Source organism: Ambystoma mexicanum, chromosome 10, assembly GCF_040938575.1.
Source record: "Ambystoma mexicanum isolate Mex_15411 chromosome 10, UKY_AmexF1_1, whole genome shotgun sequence".
NCBI classification, from domain to species: Eukaryota; Metazoa; Chordata; class Amphibia; order Caudata; family Ambystomatidae; genus Ambystoma; species Ambystoma mexicanum.
The window spans coordinates 100,578,958-100,593,313 of record NC_090932.1 but is presented as its reverse complement, the minus strand read 5'-3'; the positions used below and the strand labels follow the sequence as shown (position 1 = coordinate 100,593,313).

Below are 14,356 nucleotides of genomic sequence, written 5' to 3'. Positions count from 1 at the left end.
TCCTACCCTGTGCGTTCCTGCATGGGTACATTCGCGTATCCTTTTAAGAAGATTCTCCACTCTTCTTGGACCTCTGAGTGTCCCTTTTAAGGGCCAGTTACCCCTTCAGAACGAAAGTAGCGCTCTGACCAGGGGGACCTTCGGGAGCTCAGCGTCTGCAGGCCTCCTCCTATATTTGAGCTCTTAGGCCTGGTTAGCGAGCTTTATCCTGCACTCCTCCACGAGTACAGCTGGAATCCCCACGCCTAGTCGGGAAAGGTGATGGATCGCGCTGAGGCTTCCAAACTATTTTAGGGGTAGCCTCAGAACTCCCCAGTAAAATAAGTACAAAAGTAGTCCAAGAGGAGTGTATGCCAGGCAAGAATTAATGCAGTTTTATTCAGGGCCCCAGATGCAGCTGGGACAGCAATATTCAAACAGAACGCGGAACAGAACCGCATGAAACCTCGCTGTCAAACTCCCCTGAATGAAAAGTTTTTATAGTAATCTAAACTAATTAACATCAATCATTTTGCAACATTGAATGTCTTCGCCACAAGAACCTGATTGGTGAAAGTCTATCATACCCCTATAGAAGGGCATACATTATCTTGCATGATTGGGTCCCGCAAACCTTACCACACCACCCTATTTCCCCGTTGTGACGTCCCAATCCAACCCCCAATTCCCACATCATAGTGTCAATTCATTGAAACATTTGAGATGACCAGCAAAACGTCATTCATCTGTCCCGGGCATCTCATCTACGTTCTCATGAGACAGTTTTCTACCATGACCCTGTCGGAGCCTTGAACCAAGAGCAAATTACTGTGTAAATGTCTCTCATTAAGAACTCTTCGACCTTCTTCCCAGGCAGTAATGTATAGCGGGGCAAAACTGCCATGGGCTTTCTGAAACAGTCAGACCGGGCTTCATAAATTTAATATACCAACTTATAAAATGATTGTGCGTGCATTGCCTTTTGGCGGGACCCATGAGCGCTGGTTTATGACCTTGAAAGTAACAAACGTTGTTTGCTTGATACCGTGCAATCTTGGGATCTGCAGTGTGCTATCAACTGCTGCAGCTTCTAGCAAATTAAAGAAGCACAAGTTTCTGAAAAAGCGTGCTTTGAGGTCTGTTTGCCGCGCCTCAGCCTAATTCTAAATTTTGTATACTTACCCGTGAAGCATCTTTATTATCCATTTCTTTAAAGTGAGACACTGTTATTTAGGGCTTTCTCCAGCCTAGTTCAAGTTACTGTGTGGTTATTGAAGCCCCCTCCCTGTGTAGTGTGCTACTCCTGCAGCTGAAATATTTGCGCCTTTTTACTGTGCTGGACTTTCATTTTGACCACACAAGTGTGGGCACTTCTGTATGGAGGGTGAACGCATTGCAGGCATTATGTAATGAGCCACACGGGTTGCCATGATCACAAGATGGTCATTGGATGGATCCCTCCTTTGTCCCCGAAGTCCACGTTTGAAGCAGTAGCTTACCCATTTTTCAGCCTCATCCTCTTGGTTCTCTGGTAGAGGAAACACTCCACAATTTAAGTGGCCAGAACATTGAAGTTATGTTCACTCAGGACTAGACAGTTTTGCTAGTCTGATAATGTTTTCGTTACACGAGATGGTGCCCCGCCTGATCTCGAGGCGGCCAAGTCCATATTTTCTGATTGTCATTAATTGCTAAACCATACATGCTGCATGCTCCCAGAGACTACATGCCATTTCCCCAAATGTTTTCCAAACACTATTCCAGGAAGTTACATAAACTACTCACTTAAAGCCTGCTCCTTCTCCATCCCAGTTTGTGTGATCGGTTACCAGCAAATTGACGTAGGGATGGTGTAATGGACCTGAAACGTTAGCTTTTTGGTGATTCAGGCACTAGTCTGTGGCTCTCGTATTTTCACAATCCCACCTAGCCATTCACCAGTGTAGACCCCGGGGATAGTTTTCTTTTACTTTTAGTGAGTAGCATATGGTTTATGCTTGTGGCATGATTATACTGAGAGTGTAAATACCTGGTTGCATAATGGGTTTTGCGCACTGCGGTTCTGCATTCAAAATCCTAAGACTGCTTGATAATGTCTTCTGTTAGTCCAGCTGTCTGAGACCTATGGGTGAGTAGCGCTATATAAGAAATTAATGAATGCAGCAACTGTAGAACAGTTGTCTTGGATGGAATGCCATAGGAGCAGGTCTTCCCACCAAGTTATGGAGGGAGAGCTGCAGGCGAGTGTTAGGAAGAATTCTCTGTTTAGGCTGAATTTCCTAACCTAGTGAGTCCCCCAGCAGCTTTGCTGGATTTTGTGGGGTTTATTTTTTTCTCCTGCCAAGAGTGAGACTCTTATCCTCACTCTTGGACATGACTTGAGAGTGTTCTCTGTGACTTGCTATGTGCTTATGGGCTAGGGGGTAATTTTCCCCATAGGCCATCATTGGTTTTTGAATGTGTGTTACACAGCACCCTCAGTGCAGTAGCACAGGGGTGTCTTAGAGACCCCCAAACATAGACTCCACACCCTGGGACCGACTACTGTCTCCCTGGGTCTGTAAAGTTACCATTGACTTTACTAGTCTTAATTTAGGAACTTAACCAGTACAAACCATCTTACTGTGGAAGTACTGGTAGGGGCAATTAGATTGCCCCTGGGTCTGTTGTCGAGGGGGTACTGTCCCGTCCCCCCTCGCCGAGTTCTGGCTGGTGGCAGTGGATACCACGGAAATATTCCACCGGAATATTTCCCAATGGGATTTCCCATTGGTTTTTGATGCACCACTTTTTGGTGCAATGTTAAAGATACCGCCGGTTTATTTATTTAATATAAATTCACCGGTTGGGATTTTTTGCCGGAACTCGCCGCCAAAATGGCGTCTAGGTTCACTTCAGTAACCCTGAACCCGAGTCGAGCCCTTGTTCCACTTTTGGCGGGCTTCTGCACAGAAGCCCTCCAAAGTGGTGCCATTCTGTCTGGGTACCACAGGGGGTGTGGGAGGGGGTTTAGGCACCCTGGACCGAGTTGCCTTGCCAACTCAGGTCGCACTCTAGTGTGATTGGCCCAAGTGGTGAGCCACCCCGCTCACCACTTAGCATGTTTGAGTGACGGCTAGGCTGTATGAATGGGGGTTTGCTGCATAAAAGCAGGGTCTTTGGGACTGGTTCTTGAGAAGTCGCCACAGGACCTAAGAAGCCGAAGAGGGAGAAGCCGAGCCGACCTGCCGAGCCGACCTGCCAAGACGACACCACCGGTGAAGCCCTGCAGAATCGTCTCACCACTTTTCCCGACGACAGAGGAGATCTCCCATACATGCTCGAACCTGGGTAGGTCTGGGAAACTTTTCAGAACCATAGTAAAACCGTTTTCTACTCACCTGCAAAGACTTGTGACATTGTGTGATCTTGGGCACATTTTTCGCCTGGCTCCCTCTAACGCGGGCCCCGAACTAATTCCCCTTGTTCCACCATTTACTGTCGTTGCTAACCTTATGTGAAAAGTGTTTTACCTAACTGCTCTCTTTATTTCTGCCTTTTCCTTCCCTTTTGGTAATACTTGTTGGAGTACCATCTAACGTTAAGCGCTTAAGTGTTAACTTAGAATTGTCCAACAAACGATTAGGGATGTACATATGAGTAATAGTAACTGTGTTTGACTTTCTTATCTTTTCTAATGTGCTAGTGTAATTTATGAGTGTACCTTTAATAAATAAGTTTATACTTTTACACCTAGCTCTGGTCAGTGTTTGCTTGTGCTATTGTGCCTCTGTACCTATTATGTATCCTCTGTATACTGCCTAACTCTTCTTGAGGGAAGTCTGACTGCTCAGCCACAGCTACCACAGTGAATCTGTGCGGTGCAGACTGCTACCAAGTGGGTTTACTGCCAACACCTGTAGTCTTAAATCTTTTGCAGTGGTCCCAGAGGGAACTGCACAGGTTTCTGCCTAACAGCGAGTACCTTTGAATATAACTTTGCACTGCACTTCTCCCACCTGCTGCACTCGTTCAACCTTGCCAGCACTTGCATGCTCAAAACAAGAGGTGATGGCTGGAAGATTTGGAATTAATCCTAACCTCTGGCATTGCTCTGGGCAACCCTCAAAACCATTATTCTCCGCCTGCCAAGCCATTACAAAAGGGGAAAGACCATATGCAAATCGGGCTTGGTCACACCCCAATAGGGGCAACCCAGCTCAACTTGCTTGGTCACATCCCATCTGCACTTGCATGCTCACCCGTCGGCTCTCCAAACACCTTGTTTGGGGTTTTGCCGTTTGCTTTAGATAAGGTTTTGTTCTGTGGGCTTTACCAGAACCCATGGATATTTGTGGGACTTGATGCATTTTTCTGTTTCAGTTGGCGTTTAGTCTACTGCTTAGGGAACTCCGATCGGGCTCTTGATCCAATGCACATGTTCCCTTTCCTTTCTGACTTTTGGTGTTCTCGATTTTCTGATCTATTTAACTGTCCGTTTTAAAACTGATTTCTTTGTTGTAGGTTTGAGTGCTATTCAGCCATCTGGTCTGAATTTGCAGTGTTAATTAACACAGGCCTCTATTTAATTGGACTCTGTATATGAATGTGATCTACATATTTATAAAAACACATGCAAAATGTTTTTCTTGTGTGCTAATTCATTGACGTGGCTATGCTAAAGTAAGGACATGTCCAGCACTGTGATAAAAATGTTTCTGCAATTAACTTGATTGTGGAGCTTCTACAGCATGGGGTCTGGCATGGATTCACATGCTCATGAATATTCTCCGTCGTCAGGCTGGGAATCCTCGGTAAAGAAAAATCAGTATCAGTTTCGTTTCTTATCTGTCTTTCGTAGTAGTAACCAATCACTGATCTCTGCGTCGTACTGACCACAGCCAATGACTGCCATCTCCCTAAGCCCTGCCTCTGGCAGCCATCTTCAGATTTTTACCGCACGTTCAAGTGTTGGGATCCTCGTGCTATTGCTCTCGAGCTGAAGTGCTTTTTTTGCGTTTTTTCATAGGAAAATTTTCTCTATTTCGGTCAAAAGAGCCTCAAGCTCCACCGTTACTTTATCCGATCAACAGGGACCCGTGTCGGATTTTTATACGCCCCTCAAGGGTGAAGATTTCGTCGAGCCACGCTTTTGGAGGACTCCAGAAGTTTCTCAGGCCCATCTCGGACATGGCCCAGGAGAAGGGAAGCTCGAAGCCCTGAAAGCTGTTCAGGGTCTGCCCTGGATGCCAGCTTCAGAATGTCTTTAAGGAGGACGAACACTCCCTTTTCCTCTACCTCCTGCATGAGGACAAGACGCACGTGGAGAAGGACTGTGCGTTTTGCAGCAATATGTCGGAGCGGACCATGAAGGACCGCCACCTGCGTCTCACCAACTGGCTGGAAGGGAAGAGCTCGTCATGCGAGAAAAAGAAGTCCGAGCGGTCTTCTAAGACCTTTGAGGGCGCCCCGGCGACAGGGGCCCAACAGAAGGCCAAGCACCGCGAGTCCGCTGGCACCGGGAGCGCCGAACGGTCGGGCTCTATGGGTGCCAGGCAGGGCGCATCCTCCCCGGCGCCATCAACCACAAGCCAACGCTCTGGCTCGGGTAAGAGGAAGGCCGAGCACCCGGCAAAGCTCCTGGAGACACCCCGGTCGAGCTCGAAGGCCCCATCGGAGGGGGAGCGAGGCGGTGACCCTCTCCCCAAGGAGAAGGCGGTGAGCGCACCTAAGGTGGTGGAAGCCTTGATCCACCCTGCCAAGGCCTCTATCGAGACAGTCGCCCTGGCTCAGCCTGTGGAGGCTACACCAGTGGAGGCGACCTCGGGGCCCTGAGTCTCCCTGCCACCGCGGAGGGAGTCCTCTTTCATGCCCATCGACAGGACCCCCGTGAAACTTCCGACAGAGAAGAAAAGGGGGGGGGGCAGGGGGTCGTTATGGATTCGACCTCGACCTCTGAAGAGGAGCTGATCGAAGTCTTAAGCCACGGCGTTGGCGTGGAAGACCAGCCCGTCGGGAGGGACCCCGACGTCGGAGACGACGATAACGTCGAGGGTGCCGACGAGGCTCCTGACCGCCCGTCGGAATCCCCCCCCAACCAGTGCCGCAAGACAACTCGGCGGCCATTTTGTTGGCTATACACTCCTTATGCTCTGAGATAAGGACGAGATTGCCTTTACCACCAACGGAGGAACCGCTCCCGATGGGGGACCCGGAGCCAGGCCCTGCTGGGAGCCCTCCTCCTAAGAGAAGGATTCATCCTCCACCTCCTTTTCAACCATCGCGCCCTGCTCAGCCCTCCTCCCCGACCCGTGGGGATGATACGGGGACGGACACGGCCGCGACGGGTACAGACGACGAAGTTTACGACGAGGATCTCCCGTCGTCGTCACCTCCCCGGGCTTCCCCGCCCGACGAGATTGGATCGTTTCATGCCATGATCGCCAGGGCATCCGAGCTTTTCCAGCTCTGCCCGGAAGAGAAGGAAGGAAGGTTTCCTTTATCAACGGCGCGAGACCAAGAGGAAGACTGTCCTCGCTGTACCTCTACTGGACGATATCTGGGATGAGGGTCTCGCCCTCCTCAAGAACCCATCCACAACGCCTACGAGAAGAAGTACCGGGTCCCGGACGCGGCCCCCTTGTGCCTTCGGGCACAGCCGACCCCGGACTCGGTCGTCTCCGCGGCGGCCAGGAAGAAAGCGGGGGGGCTTGGGCCTCTAAGTCAACCTCCCCGCCGGACGGCGAGGGAAAGAAATTGGACACGATGGGACGCAGAGTCATCTCATTGGCAGCGACGATGATTAAGGCTGCCAACGCCTTGGCTATCGTAGCCCGCTACGACAGGGAGTTGTGGTACAAAATCGCCCCCCTGCTGGACTTCCTACCAGACGACAAGAGGGCGGAGGCCCTAGAGATCTTGCAGGAAGGAGAAGTGGCGTCAGACCACGCCATTACGATAGCGACGGAGATCGCTGACACTGGGTTTCGCCAGGTGGGCAATGGCGTGTGCCTTAGACGGCGTAGTTGGCTCAAGGCAACGGACTTCCGGCAGGACGTGCAGACCAGAGTCTTGGATATGCCGTTCGACGGGAGCAACCTGTTTGGGGAAAACAGTGGACGGTTCCCTACAAGCCATCTAGACGGAGACGGCCCGGGCTCTTGGTGTTCTCCAGCAACGACGGCCCCCCTTTCGGAGCGCCGGAGGCAAGCAGGGTGCCACCAAAGGTTCCGGCGGCGGATTTTCCACCTATCGTCAACCGGCCCGTTCGTCGTCACAGGAAGCCTACAGGGGATGAGGCAACTCGGGCGGACCCCGCCGTTGTCGCATGGGAGGATAAGCCGGCAAAGCCTCGTCGAAGCAGGACTGAACCGGCCGTGGGGTCGGGCCCCCACCGAAGCACCCCTGTGGGAGGCCGGCTGGCGAACTTCGTCAGCGTGTGGGAGTCCATCTCGACCGCCCGTTGGGTGCTGGACGCCCTGGCCCAGGGTCACGCGCTCGAGTTTCTAAAGAAGTGCCTGCGCGTCCCCCCCGTGGTCAGGAAGGAACATCACGTCCCTCAACTTCTCTTGGAGATAAAGGCGATGCTCAAGAAAGGCGCTAAAGAGGCTTCGGGGCTCCGGAGTTTACTCAAGATACTTCCTCGTGAAGAAGACAGGAGGATGGCGTCCCATCCTGGACCTACGACGACTGAACAAATTCATAAAGGCACAGAAGTTCCGGATGGTCACCCTCCAGCACGCCCTGGGTCAGCTGGAGGAGGGCGATTTCCTGTCGTCGTTGGATTTGGAGGATGCTTACTTCCATATCCCCATCCTAAAGGGACACCGAAAGTTTCTCATATTTGTGGTCCAAGGGCGTCACTACCAGTTCAGAGCCCTTCCCTTCGGATTGAGGTCGGCACCCAGGGTGTTCACCAAGTGCCTCGCACCGGTGGCGGCGCAGCTGCGCCTGGAGGGGATCCACGTCTATCCCTACCTGGACGACTGGCTCATCCGAGCAAAGACAAGGGAACTCGCCGCGGAGCACACGGCGAGAACCGTCCAACTACTCGCGGACCTGGGATTCTCCATAAACTATGCCAAGTCCCACCTGGTGCCCGCGCAAGACGCACTGTTTCTGGGAGCGAAACTCGACACTGTGGCGCTTCTGGCCTCTCCGTCGGAGGAAAGGACGAGGGCCATCTTGGGCAAGGTGCAGCGGATGCTGGTTGCGGACGCGGCCAGGGTGAGGTCCATCAAATCCCTCCTCAGAATGTCGTCTTCTTGCATTTATCTCATCCGCCTGTGCAGGCTTCGGATGCGACCGTTACAGGAGTTCTTGGACGCTCGCTGGATTCAGACGGGCAGCTTCGAGGACAGGATCACATTCGACTAGCGCTTCCGACAAACGATCCTGTGGTGGGGTGCCCGCGAGCATCTGACGGCGGGCATGGACTTCCAGACCCCGGGCCACCAGGAGACAGTGACTACGGATACCTCCCTGGAAGGGTGGGGAGCGCACACCGAAAATCTGCACGCGAGAGGCCTTTGGCTTCCGACGGAGAAGTCCCTCCATATCAACGTCCCGGAGCTCCAGGCAGTGTTTTGGGCCCTCGGGTCCTTTCTTCCATCCCTCAAGGGCAAGGTGGTGAGGATCTTCACCGACAACACCACCACCATGTTCTACATCAGGAAGCAAGGCGGTACCAGATACCCAGCCCTGTCCAAGGAGGCGCAGGATCTGTGGCATTGGGCCGTCGCCCAAGGGATGTTTCTGGTGCCGTTTCATCTGGCAGGAATAAAAAACAGCATCGCCGACTCTCTCAGCAGAGAGCTGCGCTTGTGCCACGAGTGGGAACTACGACAGGATCTAGTGGACCGCCTCTTCCGACGGTGGGGCACTCCCCAGATCGATCTGTTTGCGACGGCGACGAACTCCAAGTGCCGGAGGTTCGCCAGCATGTTTCCCCAGCCGAGGAGCATGGGCGATGCTTTCTCGTTCCCCTGGGAGGGCCTGTTTCTATACGCGTTCCCTCCATTGCCTTTGCTGATCCGGCTCATCAACCAGCTCAAGAGGTCACGGTGCAGGATGATCCTCGTCGCACCTGTGTGGCCGAGGCAGATATGGTTCCCGGACCTTCTGGACTTGTCAGCGTCCCCGTCAATCAAGCTGCCAGTGGACGCAGATCTTCTCTCCAGGGAAGGAGGCACCATCCTCCATCACGAGCCGAAGTCGCTGAACTTGCAGGCCTGGCTCCTGCAGCGTTAGAGTTTGGAGGTTACGCCATACCGCCGACTACAGAGAGGTTCTTGCAAAGGCCAGGGCGTCCTCAACTCTTAAATGCTACGGACACAAATGGAAGAGGTTCTCTGTCTGGTGCCATGCACAGAAGATTAACCCTCCAAGGATTACGGCTCCTCAAGTACTGCAGTACCTACTGACGCTGGACTGGCGCACGCTTCCATCAAGATTCATCTTGCCGCGATCTCCCGATACACCAGAACCACAGGACGGACGTCTTTGTGGTCCCATCGTCTGGTGAAAGAATTCATGAAGGGACTGTTCAGATCGTTCCCGCCGGTGAAGGCTCCGGCCCCGGCGTGGGAGCTCAACGTGGTGCTCACCAAGCTCATGGGACCTCGTTCCCGCCGGTGAAGGCTCCGCCCCCAGCGTGGGAGCTCAACGTGGTGCTGACCAAGCTCATGGGACCTCCGTTCGAGCCTCTGCACTCAGCTCCGTTGAAGTTCTTGTCGTGGAAAACAGCGGTTCTTGTGGCCATCACCTCCGCACGACAAGTGGGAGAGATCCAGGCCCTTTCCTGCAAGCCCCCGTACTTGACTTTTCACGACACGAGGGTAGTGCTCAGGACGCACCCCTCCTTCATGCCCAAGGTGCCGTCGTACTTCCACCTCAACAAACCCTTGGTGTTGCCTGTTTTCTTCCCGTCGCCTTCGTCGCCGGCTGAAAGGACTTTGCACTCGCTGGATGTGGCTAGAGCGCTGAAGTTCTATGTGAACCGCACGAAGAGTTTTCGAAAGACGTCACAACTTTTTGTGAACTTTGGACCTGTCAATCAGGGGAAGGCTCTCTCAAAGGCTTCCATTTCCAGATGGCTCTCCGGCTGTATCATGTACTGTCATCGGTTGGCAAACCGACCGCTGCCCGGCCGTCCGAGAGCCCATTCCACCAGAGCGATCGCAGCTACCACAGCGTTCCTATCTGGTGTGCCCCTGCTGGACATCTGCAGGGCTGCTACGTGGAGGTCGACGCACACCTTCACAAAATTCTACTGCGTCGACTGGGATTCCATGGGGAGGAGTCCAGGGTCGGCCAAGCAGTGCTGCGCAACCTGTTCGCTTAAGGTGAGCCTGGTGAGAAGGTAAGAGATGCTTAATGTAGAGTTGTTGTATTGCTTAATGTTGAGCCTGTTGCTACCTCCCGTGGTTGTGCATGTGTGTACTGCTACGTATTTTATTCATGAGCATGTGAATCCATGCCAGACCCCATGCTGGAGAAATAACAAGTTACTTACATGTAACTGTTGTTCTCCAGCATGGGTCTGGCATGGATTCACATGCGAACCCTCCCGCCTATCCCTCTGCGCTCTTCACTTGGTCATACTGCCACTTCACGTGCTACCAAATCTGAAGATGGCTGCCAGAGGCGGGGCTTAGGGAGATGGCAGTCATTGGCTGTGGTCATTATGACGCAGAATCAGTGATTGTTTACTACTACGAAAGACAGATAAGAAGCGAAACTGATACTGATTTTTCTTTACCGAGGTTTCCCAGCCTGACAGGGAATATTCATGAGCATGTGAATCCATGCCAGACCCATGCTGGAGAACAACAGTTACAGGTAAGTAACTTGTTCCTTATCACTGTTAAAAAAAGAAAAAAAAAGGGGGTTGAATTGGTGGAAGGTACTTATTTTTTTGTTTAACAATGAGCAATTGTTCTCTGCAGCAGTCAACCCGGTTCCTTGGCACTGGCCCCTGAAATTGGTGCTGTCATGTCTTCTAACCGCAAGGTCCAACCTGTGGCTCCTAATCCAGAGAACATCTGGTGTCCAATAATACTTGGTGTTGATGTTGGGCGATGCACATATTGAATTACCAAAACAGCAGCGATTGTGTCCAAAGCCATTGCAATTGAAAGCCCCTTTTTGTCTTAACTAAATGCCCTTTTATCCGAACAGACTCCAGCCGTACAGATTGGATTTCTTTGAGTCCTCTCAGCCTTTTTGGTTAATGTGAGTTGTCATGGAGGAGTTGCTGTCATTTATCTAGGTGTTTGCATGCCCTGCATTGTTTAGCCATCTGCCTGCATTTCTTGTGTTTTGTCCCCTCATTACTCATCATTAGATTTAGAATAGAGATTTGTGTCTCAACACATACTTATCCTGAACCTTCAAAGAGTTTGGAAGGTTCTGTATGCACTTTTATGCATATACTCAGTAGGCATGGAGAGTGTTTCAAACTTGATGTGAGAGCCATCTAGGTCTGCAGCTCTTGAGGAAGATGTTCAAGGAACTAGATTGGGGTGGCAGCTGAACTCTCAATGCCCTGCCACACAAGGCATAATCATATGTTTGAAAGTGCTAAAGTATTGGCATAACATGGCACTAAGATAGAAAAACTTGCCACTCCCTCAGGCATTGCAACAGAGATGCTGCAGCTTATGTTGCAAGATGGAGTTTTTTGGGCAAGATCAAACTAGGCATTCCTTGGAATAGCGCATTTTATGATGTAGACAGCAGCATCCATACATGAAAGCTGGTCATTGCTCAGATGAAAAGATCCATATCAGGTAACACGACCAGTTATACTGCAGCATCTTGGAATCCATCAATATAAAAAAATCCAATCGTGCATCAGGTACCATTAGTAAAGGGAATAAAGATAGACTCTTGTTTGGGTAACCAAAACGCAATCCAAATGTCACCTGATGCAAGTTGTCATCTTCAAAAAGTGTAATTGCGTGGGTCGGTCTTGTGTAAATCTACAAATTTAGGGGTGGTAAAGTGAACACTAACAATCGTATAGGTAAAACACTACCATCAAGTATCAATATTTGCACTTGCCACTAGCGATAATTGACTCTTGGCGAGTTGCACATTATGTACTGTGTGCATGAGAATTGAGGTGCCGAGAGATCATGCGTAGCTAGTAGCTTGTAACTTGAAATTGTGACCCCCTACTTACCATATCACAAAACACTAGCAGCTACACTAAAGGGCAGATAAGACCAAAATAGGAGCAGCTTCACCCAGTGCACTTTCCATTGATGGTAAAGAAAACTACTTGGACACAGAGTAGATGGGAGAAGGCCAAAGCAGTCTATGAAAGTAACGAGCACTGAATTGTGACAGCCCTCACGGGACAAAGTTTGACTCTAGGGATATAAAAATGAACAAAGAAAACATCAGTGGAATATCCAAGTTAGAGGATTCACATTAGCATGGCTTCTTTGGGAAAGGGCATGCCAGACAAACTGAATAGCTGTGTGACTTTGTGAACAGAACCTAGATGAAGGACAAGTGAGGACTGTGCTCTAATAAGATTTCCCAAAGGCAACAATTCGCAATAAAGATTCTTGGGTATGCCAAGGAACTGTTGTGTGAATCTATAAAATTGGTAAGAAAATGCTGGCAGGGGGCACCAAAGGCTGGTAAATAGAAAACCTTTTGGAGAGAGGGTGGGGGGGAGAAACTAGTAATCATCTATCAAGGGATACATTCCTAGGTATTATGGGCCTTGGTCAGAAGCATTGCATCATTGAATAGGATGCAAAGATTTCCTGCAAAGTTGATAAATCCTAAACGAGTGAACAAGATCTAAAGAATTAGGTAACTGCAAACACTACTTAAAAAGCCCCAACACATCCACTCCTGCAGTTAGGTGCTCACAAACCTGATCGAAAAGATCTACAGAATTACATGTGCAGCGCTTGGACACAAAGCATTGGATTGACAATAGAAGTAAGCAGGGTACCTGAGAAATCAATCCCCAGTAAAATACCTAGGAAAATTAGCTTAAATACAGATAACATCCACAAAAGCCTAATTTCTGTTAATCGCATTCTAGGGGACAATTCTGGTTTAATTCAACCGTGACAATGACTTCCAGGCACAGTCCCTTAAACATTCCACCACCCCCAAAACCCAACCTTGGATTTTGTCAAAGAAAAGGTTGGGCCAATTCCTATTTGACCATTTCTGAAAGAACCCATCATTCCACTAGTATCACCTGTATTTTTCTGGCATGCTTACTCCAGGCGGCAAAGTTTCAAGTTGTAAGCCACTAGCCTTGTATAAGATCACTTGCCTTGTGGCATGAATGCCAGTTCTCTACATGCATACAGCACACCATTTTTAATCGCAATGAGTGAAATAGCGTTGTGGGGACTGGAGTTTTGACCTATAGAACTCCGTTGCTAACCTGTCACCACCATAGGCCAATGGCTGCCCACCCATGCATAACTTGTACGTTACCCATTAACGTGCTACCCCACAAGGTGGGATTTTATATGCATGAGGGAAAATGTAGATATCGCGTTATGCCACTGCTTTCATGATGGAGAATTTGAGACATTGTCCACAATGCAATGGGGAAAGGTTTGGACTGCCAGCTTGTTTTGTGTTAGTTAATCTGTCGCTCTCTTGGGACATCATTACTAGGCCACGACATAAGTCGAACCAGCATCCGCGTTTTGATACAATTTCCAATTGTTACTTGAAGGGCTGTTGAAGATCCCAGCTTTGCCTCAAAGGGCTAATCCGGTTTGGACCAAAACCTTTTACATACAAAAGATTGTTTATTTGTACAGCACTAATACACAGGTGAAGCGCTTCAAGGCGGGAAGGGAGCAAGGGACTACGGGACTACAGTAGCTATTCTTAGACCTTGAAGTCCTGACACGCTAGGGAGGGGAGACAGGACAAACATACATTCAGGTGTACACAAGTGTACAGACGGAAGTGCAGGGGAGGGGGAGCAACAAGTGCGCCCGGTCGAGCAAGGCCCTGGGTTAAGTGCAGAGAGGTTACCCCTCTCATGGAAACTAAACGCTCAACGTTCAGTAGTGCTGCAAGGCATAAAATAAGTGTCGCATAGCAATTTGCTATGCAATTCTGTCAATTTGCTAATCAAATGAACACTTGTTTCGCAAAGATTGCCATTTAGGTTGCCTTCTTCAATGAAAGCATAGCTCTCCCTCCATTCCTCTCTTGCCCTCTGTGCTCCCCCCACCTTTCTCTGTTCACTTCAAGACCTAATGGAGAGAATGTGCAGCAGGAATCATCTCCTCCACTCTTGTGCTAAAGGATTGTGTGGGAGTGCTAGACAAGAATCTCTTTTTCAATGAATTGCAAACCAGAAATAATCGGGATGCTACTTTTATTAAGCTTTCTATAGGTT

The 14,356-nt window shown here is 50.1% G+C and overlaps 1 protein-coding gene across 2 annotated transcripts in view; it reads left to right on the top strand.

Moving 5' to 3' along the window:
• The window catches only part of FYTTD1 (forty-two-three domain containing 1), a 493,848-nt gene that overhangs the window by 272,194 nt on the left and 207,298 nt on the right, over positions 1-14,356 (top strand). The window contains exon 6 of one of the 2 annotated variants that reach the window (XM_069617582.1): positions 11,137-11,190. The exons of the other annotated variant lie outside the window; for it this stretch is intronic. Coding sequence (XP_069473683.1) covers positions 11,137-11,190 — 54 coding nt within the window. The remainder of the gene's footprint in view (positions 1-11,136; positions 11,191-14,356) is intronic. 2 annotated transcript variants of the gene reach the window in all.